Below are 22,222 nucleotides of genomic sequence, written 5' to 3'. Positions count from 1 at the left end.
TTTGCTGAATCTGTTAGAAAGAAAAGTTTACTTCATTTAAAAAAAAAGGCATCAAACAATCACACACAAAAACCGAACTAAGCTAATACTGCTACTCTTACAGGAAACAGCTCCACACTACAACGGGCAAGAGTACATCACAGGAGGCTCAACAGCCCTTTCTTTTTTTCATCCCCTTCTGTTTTCACACTGCCAAGTTTCTCTAACCCTTGCAGCATGGCATTCATATTTGCAGATCCACTTTTCAAAATTTTTCTTGAAGCGTCTGCCATTTTCAGGGAAGTCGGTGGAGCCAGCTGCATTTGAAATCCCTGCCAGATAGAATGGAAGGGCCATTCCGTGTCTAGAAATAAGAACTGCTCTGCCAAACCAAGAAGCCGAAGTGGACGTCGCCAAGTTGCAAAGCCCGTCTAGGAAATTACTGTCTGGTGCTGTCACTTCTTTCCTCTTCACGCAGTGAAATTTCTTACTAAAGGACACTACACCCGATTTTTATTTTGTTTAATGTATAAAGTTTCAAATGATAAAAAAGATAATTGGGCATAAATGTGTTTGATAGAAGAATAAGGTTCCAGTTACGTGAGTGTGGAGGTGTGCAGCATGCATGAATTCCTAAAGTTTTTGAGGCATTCATGTCACTTTTGTGAAATAGGGGTTCAAGCATACACAAACAAATGTTTACATTTTTCTTGATAGAGCAACATGTGCATCTTAAAGGGGTTTTGCTAGACTAAATATAGGAACCTGGTTGACTGCCTCACAGTGGGTAATTTTCTCAAGACACACTGAAAACACTGCTGTTGGCATTAATGATATACTAATCGCAGTTACGCCTCCTTCACTTTGGATGACTGCGAATGTGCCAGACCAAAAAAATGTATGCATGGGTGCTCTTTTACAGGCTAAAAAAAAAGAAAAATTAATGAGCTAAAGCACTTGAGGAAAAATACAGCAGTTTATTATCTCGTGCCTGCCACCATTTTCTATTATTTTTTCTATTATATCATGAAAAAAGTTGCTTAGCAGGCACATACCCCGAAAATAATCTGCAGCTTTCCAAATAACCATATAGGTTTGCAGCTTTCGAATAACCACTTTTATGCAGTTCAACACCACCGGAATAAAATACAGCACTACTGAGTTCAATATTCCCAACATTCAACTAGTTTAATACCCCTGTCAAGCGGGCAAGTTAAGTGCACTTACGGAGAGTGTCACTCGCTGTAAGTACACTTCGGCGCATCTAAACGACGCAAGTGGAGTGTCACTCGCGGAAGAGTGCACTCCGCTGAGAGTGCGTTCACGGACCACACTTTGCTGGTCGAGTGCGTAGCCTCGACGCCAGCGGTTCCAATGGTACAAAATTTATAGTGCATAAAGAGTACTTACAACTTTATTTTAAGGGGGACACTGGTCTTGAAAAAAAAATTTTTATTAATGAAGTCACAGTTACGAAATTTTCAGGGCATATGTATTTTTGTGTGCTGATTCTAAACACGTCATTTAATTTCATGTAAAACAATTCCTTGAGCACTTATGCACTATTTATGCTACTATTTTGTGGAGAGTTTTGAAGAAAATTTGCTGCGAGAAATTCGCTGAAATGTATGCCATTGGGTTCTGTTGACACCAAGGAATACAATAAGGGTGAAACTGTCTTCCTGCCTATCATAGAACTTAAGTTTTAGAGTTTTGAAGTTTTCGCTTCAGAAATGAGAAGGAAAGTGTGTGTTCCTGTTTCTGAAGTGGCAGCTTCAGTACCCTATTACTCAAGTTCTATGAGAGCCAGGATGATAATTTTACCCTTATTGTATTCCTTGGTGTGAACAGAACCCAATGGCATACATTTCAGCGAGTTTCCTGCAGCAAATTTTCTTCAAAACTCTCTGCAAAATACTTGCATGAAAAGTGCATAAGTGCTCAAGGAATTGTTTTACATGAAATTAAATGACATATCTAGAATCAGCGCACAAAAATACATGTGCCCTGGAAATTTCATAACTATGACTAAATTAATAAAATTTTCTTTTCAAGACCAGTGTCCCCCCTTAAGTGATATAACATTATTTTCAGAAAAAAAGTTCCTTGGTTATAGCTACAAGCGAAGCAACAAAACAAGTAAACGTGAACAGATGCAACATCGCTGCCTGCCGCCATCTTGTTTGTTGTCGAAATTCTGGATAGTCTTGACTGGTCTTGGCTTTTCTTCTATTTTCATTTTTTTCATCGCTAAAAACTGTTGAAATTCGTTTTATTTGCTCTATCATGTTAAGCAATCAAATATTATGAGTCTTTTTTTCTTTTCCATCGTCCTGTTCAGAAATTCCGCTCATTTTCTGTCGCCATTTTTTTTACTATGAGTGCACTTTGCTTCCCCGTTTAGTACCGCGTAGCCCAAAGTGTCACTCGGGATGCCAAAGCGCACTCCCCCGTAAGTGCACTTAACTTGCCCGCTTGACAGGGGTATAAAACAATCATAATATTTTGTACAGTTTTATTGGGGAAATCAGGCATCTTACAAATTACACACTGGCCAATATAATAACATGTGTAACGCTGAACAAAACCAGAAGTGAAGGAAATGATAAGATTACTAAGATGCCTTTTAGCTTTCGTTGCCTTCTAACTCGGGTTCCACCTGGAATACAGCAACTGCCGCATAGCTCAGACACAAGAAAAACACTTCAACTGCTTATTGTCCACAAACATCAAACAAAAAACAAAGCCGTGCTGACATTTCCTAAATAATATGACAATCAAAAAAGCTGCAAAGCACAGCCTACAAAAAAACAAAAGTTGGGCTTTTTCATCAGTCAGTGCGGAGTAAACAATATGTTAGCAAGAACACAGCACTGCCCTATGCTGTGTCAGTAGGTATACCATGGAACGATTGAGATGGAGAAGTTCTCAAAAAGACGCACACATACTGCATACTGTGAGTCTGTCTTTGTATCTTCCCTTTTTTTTTTTACCACTCTTTCATCTCTACCATGCTCATCTAGCTCAGAACCTACCAACACAGAGACTTATGCCCCTCTTTTCTCCATTACTGAGCCGAGCAAATTGACACCGCCACAAACTGCAAACTCACCCTGATAGAGTTCAGAACGATGCCTTTGGCTTCTTTGCTTGAGTAGGTCTCTTGATGACTGAATTCTCGCTGAAGGAACTTAAACAGCGTGTTCATAATCTTCTTCAACTGCAAAAAGCAAATGCGAGTATTAAGAAAATGCTAAACAGCTAACTGGTGGCTCTACTGCCTGCCGTTATGGCCTTCTTCACTTAAATGACAGTGATAACACAATAATAAGGTTTGGCATGTAGCCAATCATGCTCAGAATACACGCTTACACCAAGAGAAAGTGATTTTTTTGTCAATACAGGAACACCCTTTAGCACGAACATTAAGGTGGCCGTTAAGAGGAAGTTCCATGTGCGTGAGAAAGACAGTGACCCGATGGGGCGGCATGGCAAGGACTGCAGTTACTCCTTCCCTCGCATAGTGGGAAAACCTTACGCAAGCAACAGCGAGAGGAGACATGCGTGACATGCACAGATGTGCTTTTGTTCAGTGACTGCTTAGGAAAACACTCCCGTAACCTGTCACCTCGATCTGCTAGCAAGTGAGCAAACTAGGTATGCGAGTGAGTAGATGCACCACAAGTGACTCTGCAACAACCACCAGAGTGCAGTGGCATCATGCCCTGCAGTGCACCCGTGCGTAGCCCACTCCAAATGTTGTCAGCCCTGTCTTACCGACAAGCAGATTGTTTTCCTGAGTCTTTAATTTTGCAGCTCAGCCTCGCAGCCATGGAAAAAGGAATCTCTCTACAGTGTTGCAGTGCCAGTGGATATGACCCAAGTCCTGGGGAGGCCATGACAGACTGCAGGCGAGGGGCAGTGCAACAAGGATGAGGCGTGTATGGCCAGGAGGCGTGTCTCACTGGCAAATCGCAAATCACAAAGGTTTTTGGAAGGCAGAACCAAGTGATGAGGCAAGTGACGTGGTCAAAACACTGCGTGCATTTTGTGCCCGTGGAGCTCAGCCTTTAGTGTTCAGCTGAACAGAAGTGCTGAATGCATAAGGTTACATGAGAGCATGCAGGCCCTGTTAGTAAGTCAAGAATAAGACCAGACCGAGAAGTTCACAGGGAAATATATTTACCGAGCACAGTGACAAAAAAAATGCCTTCACAAACGCAGCATGGCATTTAGCCATTTGGTTGTTAGAAAGCACGGCAGCCAGAGCACGAGGACTGCTTGCACACGGCAGCTGCCGAAAGTGTGTATTTTTGCCATGCTCTCTTACGAAGGGAGACTCAACGCACTTATATAGCACTTACCAAATGAACAAGTGCATCTTATACACCAGTGCAACTTAGTATGTGTGAATTTTTTTTTGCCAACTGCCATCTGCAAAGGGGGGGGAGGTGCAACACCAGAAAACATGCTACTACTCATATTTCGCTGAAATGCAGCAGGCTGTAGCAAGATTTAGGTGTGGTCTGGTGAACTTGGCTCAGAAATCACCATAGCACTGCAATTTGAGTGCAGGTTTGAGGAGTTTTGCATCAGCTTTGAATTCTCTGCCTAATAACTGCATTAAGTCAGTTGCTTGAAGACAAGCTGGTCTTTATTTGGCCATCAGTATAAACTTCATGCATATATGAAATGACAAATGCCCTCTAATAACAAAGAGAAATAAGATTATCTGTGTATTCCATCTAGATTACAGTATTCACACCCTCAAAATACTATGCTTACACATCTAACATTTTGTGGCTTGTGTGTTGTGACAGAACTACAAGTGGCCCAGCCAAAAACTTAGAGACTGTCCTCCCAAAAGTGGGGGGTATACAAGGAAATTACAGCTGTAGACTTCCTACGCCCTCCTTCAATCCCCAGATCAGCATTCTTTTTATGGCTCAGGCTCACTTGGACAGCATTCTCTGGACAGTGGATGAATGCTGGAGTGATTTACGATGCCAAGTGATGACAGCAAAGGCCCCTCGTAAAACTACTACTACTGTCAAAACAGAAATGCAGGAAAGCACTCTACCTCTGTGTCGAAATCAAGAGCCGCCGAGGCAGATGATGCAGCGCCAGTGCTCAGGGCTTGATTCTCTTGCTGCAACTGCCGCATCTGGTCTTCGTACGCCTGCCTCTGATTCTCTCCACTGACTTCCAACTCTTTGCACTGAAGAGAATGAGGTTGCAAAACACAATGGGTGCACAAGGTTGTCGAAGATTTCACTGCACCAGCAACAATGACAAATTTGGAGTGGCTTGTGCAGAGCAAAAATACCCCCAGGTATTAACGTATGAGCAGGATTTTGCTTATGCTCATCCTAGTTCACACAAACATTTGTCTTTACTGCTGCTATGGCATTTCTGTCCCTTAAGAAAATTATTAGGCTTACATCCAAAGCAGAGAGAAATGAGTCAAGAAACTCAAGGCTCTGGTCAACATGGTGTGTGCCGGGTGCATTTCTGGGTGCTTTCCTACAAGTGGACCAAAGCAAATGCCAAGCAATGGACAGAAGATGAAGGGGGTTCGCTTGAGCACACAAATGTACAGCAGCTGACGACTGCGAGTGCGGCACACATGGCAGCTCCCAGCAAAACAAAGGAAAGCTTAGAAGGATTACTCATGCACTACATCCAGACTCTTTGCCTTGATAATTTATTGGTACTGTAATTTGGCTGCTAGCGTGAAAAAAAAAGGCTGCTATCTCTGTTCGAACCTTGACAGTCATCACTGTTTGCCTTCTAACCCTAGTGGAAGAAAAAAAAAAAGAAATTGCCTTCAGTGAGAAATACTGACTTGATCAAGTTTGGGATAATGCAGAATAAAAGTTGGACACTGCCCATTTCCCGTGCAGATTCCTCATGGATATAAGACAGCACTGTCACTGATAGTTATGGGCGCACTACAAAAATGACTGAGTTGGTTGACAGTCTTCTGCTAGCTATGTTTTTCTCCTGCAGCCTTATCACTGCCCCGGAAGCTCTAGGGGACGAACATGACCTTGTTCATGTAGACTCGAAACTCCCACAAGGGGCAGAGTGTTTCAAACAGCAGCCCATACAACATATAACGAGGTCATTCATAATTAACTAAGAGTGTTACAGAAAAGTTCCAGCCATTCACAGGGTGGTTAGTTCCAAAAGAGACAAAATGGCACAGGTAACTAAAGTTTGCATGGTGCTCGGGCAGGCAAGGAACAGGAGGAAATCTGTGCTGAATACTAGTCACTGGTGCTGCGAGAAACCCAACAGTGCAACTTGACGAGGCAAATGAATTCATAAAACCAATGAAAACGCAAAGACATATTGAATTCTTTCTTGCAATGCTTCTTGTGTGTTCAGATGAGCACCACTAACAGCAAAACCGGCCAATAGATTTTTCTTGCACTGCAAAGCTAATACCGCCGTTTCAATGAGTTATTTGTACTCAAATGGAAAGTAGGCTCGAATTTTTCATTATGTAAACTTGAAATAGATTATGATCCAAAACAGCCCGTGCTAATGCATCCGCTATTCTGCTGCGCACAGAACATAGCAGCAAAGCTTTGCCGCCTTGAAAAAGACTTCACCTGGCACTTTATCCCTTTTTTTTTCCACCAGAGAAGCTCATCTACTTGCCATGCACAACCAACCTTTGAATCCAGCTCCATCACTCTTGCTGAGAGAGTCTCCTTCTCGGCCTCCAGGGCACTGATCCTTGCACTCAGCTTTTCAGTCTCAGTGTCACACACGGACTTCCAGTGCGCATTAATACTTTCCTCCAGTTCTGCGACCTGAAACAGAAAACAGACATCCAGCATCGTGAGAAGTGTCCCCACACAAGCCGACTTCGCGTTGTGCACTGCTACAGTCTACTGTTGTCTATTCCAAATGACAGGGCATATGACTGAGGGGCAACTGGTCTAGAAACTGCAGTTACCCAGGGGCTGCAGGAGGCATGCACAACGAGAGGGGACATCCACACACTGAAAATATTTGGAACTGTTCTTAGCAGATCTGTCAAATGAAAATCATCTTATATACGTAGTATTTATGCACATAATAAGCCCTTATTTACGCATACTGCGAAATGTCGGCAAAGCCAAAAGTATTCATGTCGCTTAATATACAATAGGTACTGTGCATATATCAATACTTATCTCGAAAGGTCTTCATGACAAAACTCGAAGATTTAAAAACATGATGCAACTCTGCCCTCCCATGAATGAAGCCGATCATAGCTGGTTTGTTCGAAAAGCTGGTACAACAACACAAGGAAAGGTATAAAAGGCACATGATTTAATTCCTTAAGGGGGGGGACACTGGTCTTGAAAAAAAAATTTTTATTAATGAAGTCACAGTTACGAAATCTTCAGGGAATATGTATTTTTGTGTGCTGATTCTCAATATGTCATTTAATTTCATGTAAAACAATTCCTTGAGCACTTATGCACTTTTTATGCTAGTATTTTTTGGAGAGTTTTGAAGAAAATTTGCTGTGCGAAACTCGCTGAAATGTATGCCATTATGTTCTCTTGACACCAAGGAATACAATAAGGGTGAAAATGTCTTCCTGCCTATCATAGAACTTAAGTTAGAGTTTTGAAGTTGTCGCTTCAGAAATAAGAAGGAAAGTGTGTATTCCTGTTTCTGAAGTGGCAGCTTCAGTACCCTATAACTCAAGTTCTATGATAGCCAGGATGATAATTTTACCCTTATTGTATTCCTTGGTGTCAAGAGAACCCAATGGCATACATTTCAGCGAGTTTCCTGCAGCAAATTTTCTTCAAAACTTTCCGCAAAATAGTTGCATAAAATGTGCATAAGTGCTCAAGGAATTGTTTTACATGAAATTAAATGACATACCTAGAATCAGCGCACAAAAATACATGTGCCCTGAAAATGTAATCACTAGGACTAAATTAATAAAATTTTCTTTTCAAGACCAGTGTCCCCCCTTAAACAAGAGAAGAAATATCTTCACCAGGATACCTACAGTAACGCTTATCATGAAAGAATGACAGGCTGCTTTGAGGCAGCAAACTGTATTTTGATACCAAACTAGTGCTATGTGAAATTTTGCAATGCACAACAGGCCATGATATAATATATACCTTACTACTAGCCATGCACAGTCACAGGAAATAAAAATGCAAAACTGCCAAACTAGTAGCCACTGAGATTAAAGCACTCCTCAAAGCTTTTCAATACCTCGGGCAGATGTTAAAATGAAGTCCCAAGCTGAATTAAGCCATAACTAGTACTACACAATCTTATCAGACAATAACTCAAATTTTTTCGGCTGCCTTCGACTGTACATAAAAATGCTAAGCTCTGTTTGCTTCTAGATGACAGCGCACAAGGTAGACATGCAAAACAAGCAGCAAATACATCTGTGTGCAAAAGTTTCCGCTACTTCAAGGCACTGGCCGTATAATACATGCTAAGCCATCTTTCCCTATGGCTAGAATGAATGCAATTTGATTTCTAGAACTCATACCTAATGCAGACACACAACTGTACAGGTAAGACTCCCTTTCATGGAGTAGACAGCAAAAGAACAGCATTACGATTCAGTTAAGTCAAAGGGGGGCAGTCATTAGGGCCAAGAAATCACGAAAAAACGTCATTTTTAAAATCTACAGTCTATCTTTTAGGTATCAATGAAGTTTTTAATTGCTGGGTGATACTGCGGCTGTAATTCCAATTTATAATTTCAATTTATATCTTCTGTGAGTTTTTCCTAACTTCTTTAAGATTTTTTTTTGCAAGTTTAAGAGGAGGATATCTTGCCTTCTAGAGCAGACAGCGCATGAATTTTTGTTGCAGCAAGGTGGTCAATGATCAAAGCATGAAATGTTGGGAGCATATTTCTCAATTTATAGTTACAAATTATTTTGTGTACACTAATTTAGATCACTTGTTAACCAGTGGTATCAACACTGAACTTCAACATGCTGTAAAAATAACTAATATGGGCTCAATCTTAAGAGTACTTACATTGGATTCATTGTACTTAATATTATCTAGCCACGTGTTAATACAAAGAGTAGAATGGGCAAGAAAAAAGGAAGAAAATTGCCCAGCCTGCACAGCCAGAGGCACAAAAGGCTGACACGTTAATACATAAATTAGTGCGGGCAGTTAAAAGAAGAAATAGAAATAAGTTGAACCCCGCTACAATGGAATGGGACATAACGAACTAATATATGAAACAACAGCGATTCACGTTGGAAACTGCCGCAGAAGGCCATGTAGCTGATATTGCTTTAACACAGTAAAATTTTCCTACAATGGAATATAACAAACCTTCCATTTCGCACTATGCATGTCAATTTGTAGCAGTGACCAACACTTCTGTACTAATTTGACGTGGCAAACTGAAACAGCAACGCATAGCCTACTCTGTCAAGCACCGCACAAAACAAGCCAAAATCGTATCTTGTCTCAAGCGAGGCTTGAATGAATCACTTGTCTGGACAATTGTCAGCTACAGTGGGTGGCTCAACACTGGCACATCTGCCTTCGCCAAAAATTGGGTGCTCAGCTACCTGAATGATGCCACGCTGCGTGGCGCACATAACCCACAGCCCTAAGCTGTGCTTCGAGTCAACAGGTCAATGCAAGCCCCCGTTCCCCAACCTCCTTGCTACGCAAAAAATACTGCAAGCACGCTCTGCTTCTCTGGTTCCATGCGCAGTATAGTTTACGCTTTCCCAGCACGGCCGACTGTCAAAACCTGTTCTGCAGCGTGCTTGGTGTGCGTGGTGGTGTCGAGGCCTCACCGGTTTCACATGGCCAGGGGGCAGAAAATGAAAGCGCAACCGATTCCCAGTGGCCAGAAGACATCCACTATCAAAGCCTTCAGTCTGGTGTACGTGTTCTCCCATAGGACATGCCTGTCTTTCGAAGAAGTGTTGTGGCCTGCGTGCTCGTGAGCTGTGCAGCAAAGCCAATGAAAGACAAAACTGCCACCCTGTGTCTTCAGCTTCAACCCTTAAAAGGTTTGGTTTGGTTTATGGGGTTTAACGTCCCAAAGCGACTAAGGCTATGAGAGACGCCGTAGTGGAGGGCTCCGGAAATTTCGACCACCTGGGGTTCTTTAACGTGCACTGACATCGCACAGTACACGGGCCTCTAGAATTTCTCCTCCAAAGAAATTCTAGCCGCCGCGGCCGGGATCGAACCCGCGTCTTCTGGGTCAGCAGCCGAGCACCATAACCGCTGAGCCACCGCGGCGGCTCAACCCTTAAAAGATGGAGCTAGTTATTCTGAACAGGTCTTTCCTAGTCCTTTACCACATTATTCCTCCAAGACCCATTTCTGAAGCTCTGAAGCCCAAGCGAAAAACTTGGTGTGCATTGGCAAGTCTAGCACATTCAGTCAATGCATTAGCATGAGCTACACTGTGCGAGCGCTCGAACGGGCACTAGCATGATGTAGGTCATACTGAGCGCGATAGTACGTATACTTGGCCACACGGTCGGCACATGATGCGAGTGCTCAAGGCTCCTGCATTGCACATAAGCAGCACACTAGACATGAGCTATTTTTACCTCAGTATGCACCGTGGCAAGTAAACCTGCTGGCATACCACAACTGCAACCAAGGTCGCGTACCCCTATAAACAAAACAACGGCTATAACAAAGAAATAGTGGGACCCCTTATACCCCTGTCACACTAGCAAATTTAATGTAATTCGAACCTAATGGCATTCGATGCATCGAATGTCATTTGGTCTCTTTCGGTGCTACACGGAAAAAAATAATGGCATTTGAAAATGAAGGCGTCGACGATCACTAAAAAAAAAATAGTCCAACTGAACGACATCAGCGCGCATAGAAGATGTTTGAAATTGTTGTGCAGTGTATCAAAAGCGGGTGAGAACATTTGTGTGCCGTATTATAAGCTTAAAATATTATTTGCGGCCATTCTGCACCACTTTAGCCATCAAAAGCCAAGCCAAGTACAAAGTCAACCACAAATCCGATAAATGTCAACAAACAAAATGGCTGACATGGCGGCGCGCAGACATGCGCAAAGCATGAAAATGTCTTCCAAAAGGTGAACTGCTCAGTTACGTCTTTAAGTACTTTCGAGCTTAACAAACATGGCACGCCAACCAGCAAGAATCACGCATCCCAAAATGACCAACGGTCGCGGGAAAGATGCTGCTTCACGCTCAGCTGCTGCTGTAGGCTGCTGAGACCGAGAGTAATAGCTATCCACGACAGCCTCTAGTGTGAACAGATTCACACCAACATTAACTTTTTTCAGCAGAACTAAATAAATGCACTTTCTAGGTTTACCAGTGTGCACACTACATTTTTCCCGTCGCTTGTTCCTGCTGCGTATCTGGTGTCCAGAGTACGCATTCGGTTCGAGATCGAATGCGAATGAGTTCCCCTAACTCATTCGATGGCGAATGTCATTCGAACCTAATGACATTACATGTTCCCGTGTAGCAGTCGAATAATAACATTAGGTGCTAATGTCATTCGATTCGAATGACATTAAATTTGCTAGTGTGACAGGGGTATTAGACTTTGTTACAACAAGCTACAACTATAATAGTTTTCCCAATGAGTTTTTTCCATCGTCTTTGGAAGCAAAAGAAGGCACATGTGTAATAATCTAGGACTAACTGACATAGTGAGAAAGCAATTACACATTTCAAATCAGCATAGAAACTTCACACAATTTTTTAAAATTGACTTTTTGAGTTAGAAGACCATCTTTTCTGGCATACCATTTTCAGCAGTGCAGTACATCAGAATACAGCTAAGACATGCTAACTAGCAGGATGATTAAAGGTGCACTGAAGAGGAATCTGAACTCATTATTTTTACCGCTTGTCGTGTCCGGTCGCTGTGTTGAATGCAGCGAAAGACGCACACGGTACTTTAAGACTTCGTTTATTTAAAGCCGATGAGGGTGCGACCAGCGTCGACCGAGGCAGGAGCCGAACTGGCCGCCCGAAGAAAGGAGGGAGCTGAGAAGCGTCCACGGGAGGGAGTGGCTTCCCAGAACAGGAGGAGGGTGCGGGGGCGCACCGTGGGGGGGCATCTGGTGACAGCGTGCGACGAGGGGCAAGCGGTCGTTAGGAGGAGGATGCGAGTGGTCGTTAGGAGGGGGCGCACACACACAAAAGCAATAAGGGGACACAACACTTCCTTCCCCCTTAGAAGGTTGCCTGGTATCGTGCAGGGGGTCGGCGCTCACGCGTGGAGGCGCGCTGGCTTTGTGCGCTCGGGGGAGAAACACTTGTAGGCTGGCTGTTGTTCGCTGTGTCTCCTAGGTCTGTCCTGGGCGAAGTCTCTTCTTCCGGGAAGAGGTGCCAGGCTATGTGGGAAAATGGTGCACGTGTTCTCTCCGCTGGCGGACAGCTCTCAGACGGCGTCGTAAATCTACGCAGCTGGTTGAGATGTCGGCGTGCTACTGTGCCATGTATGTTGACGAGCCAAGAGCGCAGGCCTATGCGTCTGACAATTGTAGCTTCCTCCCAGCGTGGCTTTTTCAGAAACTGTCGGGCGAGGACGCGCTGCCCCTCATTAAGCGTGCCGCAGCGCGGAATTGCTTTTTCTTCCCGGAACGTCTCTGCCTTTGGCTCGGGGAGGATGGCTGTGAGCTGGGTTCGCATTTCACGCTCGAACATCATTTTCGAGGGGGTCTCGCCTGTTGTGCTCTGAACCGTCGTGTGCTGCTTGAAGAGAAAGCGCGCAAGGCGGCGCTGCAGCGAGCCTGTCTGATCTCTTTCAAGGGCGCGTTTTAGCTCGGCTACGTAGCGCTCGGCTTGTCCGTTTGTCGCTGGGTGGTAGGGGGCCGATGTAACTGATGAGATCCCGTTGTCGCGATAAAACTTGAGGATCTCCGCAGACACAAACGGTGTTCCGTTGTCCGACACTACCTTGCGCGGCAGGCCGAACGTTGCAAATAGTGATCGGAGGTTGTCAATGACTGCTGCCGAAGTCGTCTGTCCCATTTGCCTTATCTCAAGCCACTTTGTGTAGGCATCTACGACCACAAGGAAAGTGCAGCCCTCAATTGGTCCTGCAAAATCAATGTGCAGTGTGTGCCATGGTGTGTCTGGCTTTTCCCATTCTGGGACAGGAGCTTTCGGCGGGGCGCTCCGGCTGCTCTGGCAAGGCTTGCATTCTCGCACCACTGTTTCGATGTCGTTGTCAATGCCAGGCCACCACATGTAGCTTCTGGCACACTTTTTCATTGCAACGATGCCCCGATGTCCGGCGTGGATGAGAGACATAGCTTGTGCGCGTAGTTCTCTCGGCATCACAACTCGGGACCCAAATATGATGCAGCCGCGATGGGTGCTCAACTCTGTAGCTCGCCTGCGGTAAGCGTCGAAGTTGTCCCCTTTGAGTTTATGCACGTTGCCTTGTTGAACAGCTGTGTAAACTAGCCGGAGAGCTGCGCACTTCTGCGTAGATGCTGCAACTGTGCCTGCTGTAAGCGGAGGTTCTGGCAGTGCTTCGAACATCAGAACGTCTCCTGGTGGAAATGGTTCGTCAACAGTTGCGTCTAGTGGCAGACGGCTTAGCGCATCGGCGTTTTGATGTTTACTCCCATTGCGGTAGACCAGAGCGTAGTCGTACGCTGAGAGTTTGATGGAATGCTGCGTCGGCTCGATGACACCTTGCTGCTCCAGTTTGTCCAACTCTTTTTCAACTGAATCTCGGAGAGCAAACGGCACCGGCCTGGCCTTCAGAAATTTGGGTTGCGCGTTGTCCAACAACTCCAGTGTGACCGGGGGCCCTTCGTTTCCTGGAATCTCTTCCGAGAATACTCTTTCGTATTTCTCTTGCAGTTGCTCAACCATGTTCTGGCTCGGCGTCTGGTGTATGCCGCATATCATCACGCCTAGTGGAGAAAACCAGTTTCTCCCTAGAAGGCTTGATCCTGTGCCCTTCACAACAAGCAGAGGTAGCGTATGGGTCTGGCCGTTGTAGTTAACCTGCACGTTGGCAGAGCCCAATAGTGGCAGATTCTGTCCTGACCACGTTCGCAGGTGCGTGTCGTCTTGTTGCAGGGCGGGTGCGTCAGATGGCCATGAAGTTCGGAACGTGTCCTCACTGATCAGAGTACAGGCTGCGCCGGAGTCCACCTCGAACTTAATCAGCTGGTGATGTACGCTTACTTCTGTAAAAATCTTCGGTCGCGTGCCGAGATTCATGGTGTTCAGGTCGTACAACACAGATGGTGTTGCTGATGTTGTTCCATGGAGATCAGATAGCGGCGTATTCTCTGAGGCGTTGACGCTGTGATTAGGCTGGGAAGGTGACTTTATCTTGGCAAGTCTCCGTTTCGTAATGCATGCTCTTTCGATATGCCCTCGCTTGTGGCAAAAATTACACGTGGCTGACTGGAATCGACATCCCTGGGGGTTGTGTTGGTCGTCACACCGCCAGCAGCGTTGTGCCTTTTTGACCGATTTTACAACAACAGAAGGCTTGCGCACCTGGTTGCTTGTCTGGTGTACCGGCTCGGTGTTCCGGCGAATCCCTCTCTGCTGGTGACCGGCGCTCTCCGCTCGAACGGCGATGTCGTAAGCTTTGCTGAATGTGAGGTCCTTCTCAGCGAACAGGCGCTGCTGCAGTGACTCGTCACTCAGTCCGCACACAAATCTGTCGCGTAACATCACGTCCAAGGGAAGCATGGTGGTGTTAGCAGAAGAAGCTGCGTCTCCCTCCTGCCCGGTAGCTGTTGTCGACAGCGTTCCAAAATTGCAGTCGGCAGCGAGCTTCTTGAGCGCGGCTACGTAGGCGCTCACAGTTTCTCCTCCCAGTTGATCTCGTCGTTGGAAGCGAGCCCGGCTGTAGACCTCGGATGGCCTTGGGTCGTAGTGCTTTTGCAGCGCTTTTACGATGTCGTCGTAAGACACTGCCGCTGGTGTGCTTGGCTGAATAAGGGCGCAGACAGTATCGTAGGTCTGCTCCCCGCACAGCGTCAGCAGGTTGGCCCTCTTCAAGGCTGGGTCTGTGATGTTGTTAGCTTCAAAGTAGAACTGAAGGCGTCCAACCCACGATGACCACGATGAGCCGTTGAACTCTGGTATCTGATTGGGAAACCCTCGCGTAGCCATGGCTTGTCAATAGCGTTGCGTAGCGCGGGTCGAATCCACTTTCTCGTCGCCACTGTCGTGTCCGGTCGCTGTGTTGAATGCAGCGAAAGACGCACACGGTACTTTAAGACTTCGTTTATTTAAAGCCGATGAGGGTGCGACCAGCGTCGACCGAGGCAGGAGCCGAACTGGCCGCCCGAAGAAAGGAGGGAGCTGAGAAGCGTCCACGGGAGGGAGTGGCTTCCCAGAACAGGAGGAGGGTGCGGGGGCGCACCGTGGGGGGGCATCTGGTGACAGCGTGCGACGAGGGGCAAGCGGTCGTTAGGAGGAGGATGCGAGTGGTCGTTAGGAGGGGGCGCACACACACAAAAGCAATAAGGGGACACAACACCGCTGGAACTAGATCTACATGTTCCGAGCGTTCTTAGAAACTTCGAATAATTGCCCTCTGCGGCCGATTTCCCCAATTTAAATCTGATTAAACGTCCCGGCTTCCACTTTTTTTTTTAATTCCCCGCAGACGATGGGAGGAGTTGACCCACCTTTCAGCCAGTCCCGTGGCAGCTTCCTGCTCTACTTTCGGCGAAGTGATACGTAGTGATCGGCGAAAGCAAAGAGAGAGTCCACGGGTATTTTTTATTTTCGTGGGCCTAATTTGCAGCTGTGTAGTCTGACTAGATCTAATTATTCACGGAAACCTAAAAAACAAAAAAGCGAAAGCAAAGCTGCCACGTGACTACCTGAAAGGCACTCCATGTGTTGGTCGACTCCTCCCACTGTCTGAGGGTAATTAAAAAAGAAAAAGGCGGGAGCCAGACATTAATCAGATTTAAATTGGGAAAACTGGCCGCACAGGGCGATAATTTGAAATTTCTAAGAATGCTCGGAACGTGCAGATCGAGTTCCCGTGGCAAAAAGACGAGTTCAGATTCCTCTTCAGTGCACCTTTATCTATTATTGAATAGTTAAATTTTTAACTATGTATCTGTTATGCTCCTTAATTACCAAGAGGCATGTAGCCCATCGTAAGGAATATCCATATCAGTTTTTAGAATTTTGAAAATGCGGTTACCCTCAGCGCTGTGGCTCTACAAATTTTGGCTACATCGCGTAAAAATACACGCGCTTCCAAGAAGCTTGCAGGCAAAGCAACCGCTTCAGTGCACAGAACTCGTCGAAATAGCTAATAACTACATGCCAATACAACAGAATGCAAAGCATCAAGCACTGCTACAGTACATGCCTGTGCTGGGGCAACATAATTACATTTCTGCTCTCCATATCAGGAAGGTGCTAGTGATGGCTGCAGCCCACAGTGTCTTGGGCCAATGGCTTGAAAACAGGCGTTTGAAGAACTTTTGCAGCCTCAGAAGGCATACCTGCAGTCCCCGATTGTCCTGATTTCTAGTGACACCCCTCTCCCCACTTTTAAAGCTGCATTGCAAAACCTGATAAAGCCACGTGAGCTCAAGTTAAAGCACATCTCATCCATTCTCAGCTGTAGTGCAACACTCGTGACCCAGAACCATTGCCTTTGCCGATGGTTCATTGCTACGACACAGCAATTACTCCTTTGTCGCTGTCCACACATCACGATTCCCAAAACACGAATGTCACAAAATCTGTGCAATCCAAGTGGCAATGGGGTAAAAGTATACGAGAGAACCCTGAGAAAAAATATTTCCCTCCGTGCAAGGCCCCCCCCCCCCCCCCCCAGCCGTACCTGTTCAGGGGAGCGGGCTGCCTTTGCCCTCGCAGCAGCGACATGCACGTAACCTTCTATCTCCCTCGTTAGACGTAGCTTCTCTTGTTGTGCTTCTCTCAGGCTGTCCTCCAATGACTGCAACGCGTTCTGGTTATCTAATCAAGCAAAAAAAAAATGGCATCACAAAATGCACGGAGGCACACAATGTACTGAGGTCATATACATTAGCAGAGACATTCTCATGCGCGCACACATACACACGCACGCGCACGTGCCCCCCCCACCCACACACACACACACACCTGGCCACTGTGCCAGGTAGAAAAATAAGCGTTCAATGGATAAATGCCGGGTATGGCCGCTATAAGTGCTAGTGCTCAAAAGTGCTTGCGTGCGCTGCTTACAATTCATAGCACCCTAGCAATGCAACTGTAGAAGGTCTCACAAAGTATAAGTTGTAACTTTTTCAGTAAGAACAAAAAAAAAGAAGAATAATTTAAGTTACATGACAACTGATCAAGTTATTTGGGAAATAACTCAATCTAAAGAAAAGATATAAAATCAAACTAAAGAAAGATGCACTCAGGTGTCAAGTTTTGACTACTTCAGTAAAAAAAAACATACAATGCCAGCATTTTCCGTAGAACATTTGAGCATATTTGAATGAGTCCCCAAGATATACAGCCGATTTTTTTTTTCTTTTTAGTGTCTTGGATTCTGTCATTTGGCCCCGTTACTACAATTTGGCTGACTGTTGAAAACTTATTGCCATGGTGCCCAGTGAGACGAAAAAACGGTCCAGCAGCAAATGCCGAGATTATAAGCACATGGGAATGAAGGTCGTTTATAAATGCGATAGTAATGCCCATGTAGAAAATATATCATATTTATGTATGCCTTGTATGCTTACAATTGATACATGGCATAAAAATAATCACCTGACATTGACACATTCCCTTTTCGCGCAAAAAAAATAGAAAAAAAACACAAAGCAGCATTTCATTATATACACACAGAACTGAGGTACCCCGAGCACTGGTTTTCATTTCATTAATTGTGAAACTAAACACAGTAGTACCTCATTAATTCGAAGTCACTGGGAATACGAAAAATTAAAAAAACGGGACACATGCGAAAAAAATTGCTGTGGGAACGTGCTACCTTTAGGATGAGCTTTGTGGACAATTAAGGCAATCAGAGATGCTTGCAACCTGACTTCCTAACCACGGCACACCACACAAAGGAACAGCGTGGGCTGGTGTGGCACACCCGTCGTGGGGATGGGGCAAGAATGGTCAACTTCGCAGGACATGCACTGACGTCACTCAGGCTGAGGGGGTGCTGCTTCTATGCCAGCACCTCTGCTGGATGCCGCCCTGACTGAGTGCCGAAAGCACGTAACATTTAAGGGGTGACATGGCTTTCAAATCACGAAAATCTTGAAACAAATTGAATTTTAGAAAACACCAGACTTTGTGTCTATAGGTCTTTCTAATTTTATTACAAAACATTTTCCCCAAAACAGCCCAGTCGTGGTTTAAAAAAAAAAAGTTTTGTGGCCGTAGGTAAGAAAAAACTGGCTGAGGTTTCTGTGACCCAAATGCCCTGCTTGCAGAAAGCATATCATGACAATGACTTCACGGATTTTAATGCGATTTGTTGCATTGTGTTCTCGCTGTTCAACATTTCTGAAGTAATCGCTCATTTTTTCACTGTCACTAATCTGACACTATGATAATGAGCATAATTTATGGGGTTTTAACGTCCCAAAGCGACTAAGGCTATGAGAAACACCGTAGTGGAGGGCTCCAGAAATTTCGACCACCTGGGGTTCTTTAATGTGCACTGACATCGCACAGCACACGGGCCTCTAGAATTTCGCCTCCATCGAAATTTGACTGCAGCGGCCGGGTCATGATGATAATGAGTGCATCTTGCAAGCATGGATATAACATTCCATTTTGGAAAAAAAAAAATAGGGCTGCTAAAGATATTCACAGAATGTAATTGCATCAACCATTTCTTAGGGTAAAACTTGAAAGCGACCACAGGCTCCTACCATGTTTCGTTGTCACGCCAGGCTTTCTGCAAATTTGGCGTAGCAATGAGGCATATAAGAATTTTCGATGTCAAAACTAACTGCGATACTTCAGTTAAATTTTGTATTCATGCATTCAGTGGGCTTCTCGATAAGCATGCCAAATTTCAATGCTCTAAACCAAAAAATAAAATTCTTCTCCAATGCCTGCGTCCTCCCTTAAGGGGGGTCACTGGTCTTTGAGACCCAAAAATGACCAAAAAATCGGTTTTCAAAAAGTGACATTTGTGGAATCTCCAGCTGTTATTTTCCAACTGTACCAATTTTTTCCTTCAACAAATCAGCGTTTTGACCATAATATCCAATTCAGATCATCGTGTGAGCTGAATTTGTGCAGGAGCAGACAATTTAATGGCATGGAAATTTTGGACATCTGGCTGTCTTAGTATGTCAATATCTCAACATCTAGGACAGACAGAGATGTCATATTGTTTGCTAACGGAAGCTGAAGGCACACTGTGTGCAATAATCAAAGCAGATTTGTTCAATCGCTCTTCAAAATTTTATAACTTTGGAAAGTTTATCGATGCATTACATTCACACCTTGAACATTGATATTCCAAGTGCTGTAAAAATTACTAATGAGGGTAAATTGGAAAAATGGTTTTGATTATTGCACTCTTTAGTCACCATACTATGTAGCCATGGTTTGAAAATTATTCTTTATTGAGCAGTTTTTTTTGCACCGAGGTACTAATGAATGACTAATTAAAATTAATTATCTTGGGAACCGACTAATTTATGAGAAAAGTAATTTCACTGTTAAATCAGCATAAAAAACTGAGCAAGGTGGCACAGTTTCATTAGGATTGGACTAAAAATCAGGAAAATAGGTCTAAGACCAGTGTCCCCCCTTAACTAACATTCTCTGCTGCATCGCAGTGAAGCACGTCTTCTCATCAGCAGGTGCATGACTGGGGCAGTTCACCTATCAAGCACTGGCACTGCACCGTGGAGTCACCTCGCAGCTCTCAAGGGATCAGGTATTCCCACGTAGCCCACCAGACGTTTGAATCAAGTGGGCATCAGTTTGAGTTATCCAGTAAAATTTACATAAGAAACTATGGGACTGCAAAAAATTCTACTTATCTAGAATTTTGCCACCAAATTTGAATTTTTGAGGTTTTACTGTACTGTATCCTCGTGAGAAAAAGAATGGTGAAAAGGGTTCATTGTGTACTTGCATCTTGAACACTTTATAACATCAAGAGATACCAAGTTTTACCAACATTAGACACCTTTAGCATACCGCGTACAGTGTTACCGTTAGCGTTACCGGAGTACCGGGAGCCCGCGCGCAGCCAATGCGCATGCGCAGATCGCCTTGTCGGCGCCACGTACCCGGCAGCTGCGCGCGCGCGTGTAGCATCGGGCGCGGGCCACCAATCAGTACGGGCTCAGTGGTGGTGGGCGGGCTCCCGGTACTCCGGTAACGGTAACACGGTACACGGTATGCTAAAGTTGTCTATTACCAACAGGTGACCATCCAGAGCCTGTTCTAGGTATGTAGGGATGCAACTGGCTACAGCCTTTTCTCCAAAGATTACTGTAGTCAAATCAAATGCACGAGCATGTATGAATGAAACTGACTGACTGAATGCATGGAGATGCAACACCACAAAGTGCAGCTCACCCTGCAATATGCACTGCAGCTGCGCCAGCCCCTTCTCAGTCTGGTCCTCCTTGCGCTGCTGCTCGCCCAGCTCAGCCCTCAGCAGGGACACCTCAAACAGTGCCTGCTCCAGCCGATCACTGACCTTCATCTGGGAGGAAAAGGGGTCAAGAGCGAGGCAATCCAGTGCTGCTGCAGGCACAAACCTCTCCAATCAAAGCTTTTTATCCAACAACTGGAACTGTGAAGCGGCTGAAGTTCATATAACAGGCTACTCTGATGAAACACTGAAAGGTTAGAGAGGGAATGTTGCAGTAGTATTCTAGAGAAAAATGCTACATCAGGGCATATCTGCCCTGTATTTTCATGGGCAGATGACACAGCTGCTCTGAAAGATTGCAGTCTGCACAAGCACACACAAACTAGCCGCTGCCCTTTCACCATGCTAATATCAAAGCACAGTTGCAGCGGCGATAACCCCAAACACAGTTAAAAAAAAAAAAGCCAAGCAGTCCTTAATACAGTCGAACCCGGATATATCGAATTCGAAGGGGATCGGAAAATAGTTCGATATAGCGAAAATTCGATATACAGATATAGGCTAAAACTGCACTCCCGATCATAACAAATTGTGGCTTACCGTTTGGAACAGCCGCGAATCACATAGTATGGGCACGCAATGTGAAAGCGCTTTATTTCGCGGAAAAAAAAAATCACTAATTTTGGGCTGCTTTTTCCCCTGGGAAACGAAGTTCAAAACACTGGCCTCGATCTTCTCGAGACTGTCCAGGTGCGAGAGCACAGTGCCTTCCATTTCGCCACAACAGCGCCGAATCAGGCTAACGCTGACGCCAGTTCAGTGGCTGCGCACGGACGCGTTTCTTCGACAACACAGTTGCCCTCGTCGTCGCTGGAGTCGGCGTCTTGAACGCCAGCTACCGCTTGAACTTCGCTGTCAGCGTTAAAGTCCTCAACAGTCACTTCGGACGGAACGGCGCCGAGAAAATTGGACAAGTCGCGAAACGCGTCGTCCAAGCACTCATCGTCATCTAAATCTTCCGGACATTAATCTCCGGCCACTTCAAGGCCTGCCTTGCCAAAACAGTTGGCTACTGGGGCCTGCTTCAAGTCGCGCGTTGAAACACAGGCACACACACAAAAAAAAACACGCGAGGCGCAGATGGAGCGATAAGAGCGAAGCCTATGCGAGCGGCAGTCAACGCGGCTGCGAAGGAACGACAGAGGGAAAAGAAAGAGCAGGGAGAAAGATCGGCGCTCTGGGCTTCGTTTTTTTTTTTTTTTCTGAGCTCTCTCTTTTCCCCAGACCCGCGATGTGCCCACGAGCGACCGTTTTCTCTCTCTCTCTTTCCCCAAGAAGCGTGGTCGCCGCGCATCTCCATGCGGCGCTCTCTCTTCTTCGCTGATCTCCAATGACCTTGACGGAGCACACGCCGGCGGTACAGGAGGAGAGGAGGAGTGGGAAAGCTCGCGTCTGTGGGGCGCAAAAACGGGGAACAAAAAAAAAAAAAGGGCCCTGCGCCTGCTGACTGCGGAAATGTTCTCCGCTGAGGCGGCTGAGGACCACAGGAATGTCTTTGGGGAAAGCGCACCTTCCAGGGGCGCGGCGCGGCGCGGCGTTCGATATATCCAATGTCCGGCGAAAATGGAATTCGATATACAACGCAACTGTCCTATACTTTTACATAGTATTTTCAAGGGGG

The 22,222-nt window shown here is 45.4% G+C and overlaps 1 protein-coding gene across 2 annotated transcripts in view; it reads right to left on the bottom strand.

Annotated features, from left to right (window-relative positions):
- LOC149355424 (FK506-binding protein 15-like) overlaps positions 1-22,222 on the bottom strand; it is a 108,722-nt gene that overhangs the window by 22,554 nt on the left and 63,946 nt on the right. For both annotated transcript variants that reach the window (XR_016291506.1, XM_089583785.1), the window contains exons 18-22: positions 20,523-20,652; positions 16,810-16,946; positions 6,660-6,800; positions 5,060-5,197; positions 3,092-3,199 (exon numbers count right to left, since the gene is read on the bottom strand). Coding sequence is in view for 1 of the 2 variants with exons in the window: in XM_089583785.1 (XP_089439911.1) it covers positions 3,092-3,199; positions 5,060-5,197; positions 6,660-6,800; positions 16,810-16,946; positions 20,523-20,652 (654 nt within the window). In the remaining variant the exon portion in view is untranslated. The remainder of the gene's footprint in view (positions 1-3,091; positions 3,200-5,059; positions 5,198-6,659; positions 6,801-16,809; positions 16,947-20,522; positions 20,653-22,222) is intronic.

This window comes from Amblyomma mixtum, chromosome 3 (genome assembly GCF_055824585.1).
Source record: "Amblyomma mixtum isolate Tamu chromosome 3, ASM5582458v1, whole genome shotgun sequence".
In the NCBI taxonomy this organism is placed as follows: Eukaryota; Metazoa; Arthropoda; class Arachnida; order Ixodida; family Ixodidae; genus Amblyomma; species Amblyomma mixtum.
This window is presented reverse-complemented; position numbering and strand designations above follow the sequence as displayed.